General features: G+C 39.8%; 1 protein-coding gene across 1 annotated transcript in view; it reads right to left on the reverse strand.

Annotated features, from left to right (window-relative positions):
• Positions 1–3675, reverse strand: part of LOC104157814 (nuclear receptor coactivator 2-like) — a gene marked incomplete at both ends in the record, with an annotated part of 20699 nt that extends 17024 nt beyond the window's left edge. The window contains 3 exons of the mRNA XM_009695293.1: positions 473–602; positions 1240–1455; positions 3466–3675. Of these exons, the coding sequence (XP_009693595.1) occupies positions 473–602; positions 1240–1455; positions 3466–3675 (556 nt within the window). The remainder of the gene's footprint in view (positions 1–472; positions 603–1239; positions 1456–3465) is intronic.
• Positions 3676–4605: the final 930 nt, after the last annotated feature.

Genomic DNA, 4605 nt, shown 5'->3' on the forward strand with positions numbered 1-4605 from the left:
TTTTACAGAATTCAGGTGAGTTAGAAAACCCCAAACAAAGCATAAGTTAACCATGTCCTGCACTACTTAGAGTGCTACCCCGCTGCGGGGAAAGACAGCTATCTTACAACTACAAAGGCTCTGGCATTTTTCCACATTTAGTGGAAAGCAGAATTATTAACAATAAGAACTGCAAAATCAGACAGAATCATGCCCCCATTAATGCTCGAGAGGCAAAACCGGTGCAACTATCCGAAGCGCTGGCAGCATTCGCTGTGATACAGAACTTCCAATTCTTCCAACACATTAAATGGCAAAGAGAGCATTTGTAAGTATTGCTGGAACATGTATATAGTTCATGAGCACAAAATACTACAAGCATTAATTTGATGGACATTTGGCAAATATTTGATGTAGAACTTTGTTGCCATGAGGTGTATAAAATATAGGCCTGCAAAATCTCTCCATGTTTTGACGTGACACTAAGACTCACCTGTTCTGATTACCAAAAGTTGCCTGATCTATAGGCAAGATGCTGTCTGGCCATGGTGCAGTCTGATTTGGAGGCGCCTGTTGTTGGCTATACTGAGGTCCTCCTATGTTCATCTCCAATTCGGATGGCCCTAATCAAGGAAAAATAACCATGTAACTTTTGTGAAAAGAATCTACTTTCATGTTAATTCTTTCCATTGAATTATCTATGTTAAGACTTCAGTTACATTACACTTACGTTACACTTAGGCATCACGATTTTTTTGTTAAAAATTGCTTTTAAAATTTGAGAAAATAACATGAGAACTCTGAAAGTGGTTCAAAACCATAAAATAGCAGATACAACATAGATGCAATAATTAGTAAGATAAGCATAAAAAGACAGTATATAGAGTCAGCATCATAACGTACTTGCTTGAAAAGCGACCAAGAACAGTGATAATGTTCACAGCATTTCCTCTTAAAAAACCCCACAGTCCTTAATGAACAAGAACAACTTCATATCCTCTCTCTTTGGCCGCACCACTGTGGAGTTACGGAGTAGCAGGAATTGTTCATAGCATGTATTGTTCATACATGTATTAAAAGGTAGCATTTTACACACCTTCCTTCCCACCTCCACAGGAAATACTTCCACTGTGGGCTACGGTTCTCATCAAATCTATAATTGAAGTGAGTCTTTTTTCGCCCCCTTTCTTTTTTTCCTGTGTCACCTTTGACAACCCAGCATATGCCAAAAGGAACAACTCTACAAGCACCCTGACTTACCCATATTCATGACCTGAGACGGTAGCATCTGCCTTGGGCCAGGCTGGTTGCTGGGTCTCAAGGGGATGCTGGCCGTGGGGTTGCGGATCATGCCTGCTTGCACCGGCCTGTTCATGGCAGTAGCCGTGGGCGCGCAGGTCACCCTCACGGCAGAAGCCTGGCTTCCCCAATCTCCAGATGTCATGGCAGGCCGAGGGGCATTGCCACCGATCATTCCTGCACAAAAGCCAAACAGACTTAGATGCCGGCCCATGATTCAGAACAGCTTTAGCATTACCACTGCCTGATGAGCTGCGTTTTTAGCAACGAAAATGCAGCAGTTTCACTCAAAGCGCATTGTACCACAACTGCCCGTCCAGATGTGCAAAGCTACAAAACGATGCCTTACGCTGCTTAGTCAAGGGCCTGGAGATTATTATACATTTTACAAGAGGAAGATCCTTTTATCGTTTCCGAAACGCTGTTCAGAGTAAGTGTTCCCACATGTAGTCTGCAACAGGTGCCGAGGGTGTGTGGATAGCCCTGACTTCCTTCCTCAGGAAATGAATCACGTTTGCTGATGTGCGTGTCAGGGCCTTACTTTCCAAGTGCTAAGTGAGAATGAAGGCTCGAGTAGCAACATGTTATTGCTACGCACGCTTACAAATTAGAAAGATTGCATTTAAATTCGCATTCTGCAAACATCTTTTGGCAAGTCCTTTCATTCGGAACCTAGAGCCTTCTTAGCTTCAAGGCTCACTCAGATAATCTCGAAGCAATACACGGTGCAGGGAAATTACTCACAGGAACTTTCCGATAGATGCTGAAGTTCATTACCGTTATTTTAGGGGAAGTCCTCCTACATCTACTGTAAACAACTGATACAGTTTATTTACACTTGGAATATATACAGTACTACACTCTGACAGTAGCCAAAAAAAACCCCAACCAAACCCCAAGACAAAAACCCCCAAAACCCAAAGACGTGCATTCATATTATTTCTACATTTCAATTTTATACAGTCAAGAGAGCAGATAAAACACTGATTTCAGATTGGACTACTGGTCTCTTCAGTTGCATTTTGCAACATCCTTAAAAGAATACCAAAAGCCACACAAATTATTATTACTCATCAGTTCAATTATTTGGTGATCTATAACCAAGGAGAAAAACCCTCTGAAGAGGGACGTTGTTTCAGCTGCTATACAAAATTCGCTTCAGTGTTACATCTGTAGGTTTGTTCTATTTGTGTACATATTCTATCAGCTGAAATATGTGGTGTGCTGGAGCAAATGGCAGGAACACAGATAATACTCTCTTAACTTGTATACATAAGATGAATAACATCCTCTAATATGTATACAGAACATGAAAGTAATAGGACAGCTGAAAGACTACAAGTTGACCTCTAAACTGCTTAAATAGGATATTTCAGTGTCTGGCAGCATGTCTTTTTTAATACTGATGCAAACTAAATATAATATTTTGACAGTGACTAGCCAGCTGAGAGGACTTACAATACCCATTTATTTACTCAGTGTTCTTAGCAGTTTTTGCACACTTGGACAGTCTCAGACTATGTACTAGTTCAAATAAATCAAGCAGCCAGACTTTTGTGAAACCCCCTATGGTATCTTTGTACAATATCAGGGCAATATGAAGAAATCAATGCACCACAGATCAGGCATAATCCATGACATGAGGCAATGCCACTGCAACATCTGATGGTTCCCAAAAAGCTTATGTTTCAGAAAATAATGAAAACATTAGCATTTCTTTAATTTAAAATGCCAACTAAGGCTAATAAATAAAGGATAACTGAGGGCAAAACCAGGGTCTGTACAAATACACATCATAAGGGCAACAGTATTGCCCACAATTTTGTTTAGAAAGAACTACCTCTATGGACAAACAAAACTTATTTGTTTTTTGAGGCAGAAAGCTTGGATTTTTACCTAAGTCTCAGCTGAATCTGGAACACTGATGTGAACAGACTCTAATTGCCAATACACTGTGTTCATCTAGAAGTTTTCAGGTAGGTAAAAAGCAGGTGTAAGGAGCAGGACTAAAAATATGCAGAAACAGAAATTCAAAATAAATATGCCAATACATAACAGCCCATGACACATGAGTTTTTTCCAGACTTTTTGGAAATTACTTATAATAACCTGCGTTTGTAATGAAGTTACACATGCTATATAGTCTGTTACTCAAGTATATTTAAAAAACATGGAAAGTCATCTTACCTGTGCTACTGTTGCCTAAAGTTCCTTGACTTCCTATCATCCCTTCATTCCTGCCCATCAGTCCCGGCTGAGGTATCACTGAATAGGGGCTACTCGTTCTTATGGGTGGGAAAGTTCCTGCACCTGTGGGGTTCTGCAGTGTGATGTCAAGTGGTAAATTCTGGTTTGGCAAGAACCTGCCCAGTTGCCCTGCTCGTGGGTTATTAAAAGCTAGACAGGAGGAGCAAAGAAAAAAGCAAAGTTACAAGAATGGAAACTTTACTTGTTAAAAAAAAAAAAAAAAAAAGAACCCAAACACACTTTAAGCTCTTGGGCTGAGCTATTTAATGCAGCATAATTTACCCACTCCGTATCTGAGAAACATCCCTTCTTGCCATTTTTATGTAAATTTCAAAATGGAACATTCTGACACTAAACCAGATACGACGTGTATTTTTAAAACTTTAAATGATGCAATTTAACTGACAGAAGAGCCACTACAGCAAAATATACCGCTATGTGATGTGCATACTACTGCCAATTAATCTTACACCTATTAGGACTGTAACAGCATGCAGATGTCATCCTGAGGCAGATTGTTAGGAATTATCTCAGTTTTGAAAGTTTTCCAGCATAAACTGTGCCCCTAAAGAAGTTACCAAAATTAAGGACAGACTGAGTCTATATCAGATCCTATAGCCCCATTTCTGTATCTCCCTCTTAATTTTTTTTTACATTCTTTGCCATAAATAAAAAGAAATCCTTCCTTGATTCAGTAACAACAAACAAGCAGTCTGGAATTAGAGCTGTGCCAGCATAACATTCTGGTAAACAGAATCATGCTTGATGGTTACTGTCACCTTTATATAACTATATTTTCTTCTATGGAGGTGTTTTGTGCTCTTAAAATCAACCTCTGCAAAGAAAACTGCAGACTGTCCCAAGAAAAGTAAGTTTCAGATCATGACTGGCAAGCATCTGGCTCAGCTGGTCTTTGGGCAATGTTCCAATGCATGAAAGCATCCCCTACGCACACAACTAGTTCTCAAACATGAACCGAACACTGACCTTCTGCCTAGGATTCCATTTCACAGAACCATACAATCGTTTAGGTTGAACAAGACCATTAAGGTCATCAAATCCAACCATTAACCTAGCACG

Source organism: Cariama cristata, unplaced genomic scaffold (genome assembly GCF_000690535.1).
Source record: "Cariama cristata isolate BGI_N322 unplaced genomic scaffold, ASM69053v1 scaffold25782, whole genome shotgun sequence".
Classification (NCBI taxonomy): Eukaryota; Metazoa; Chordata; class Aves; order Cariamiformes; family Cariamidae; genus Cariama; species Cariama cristata.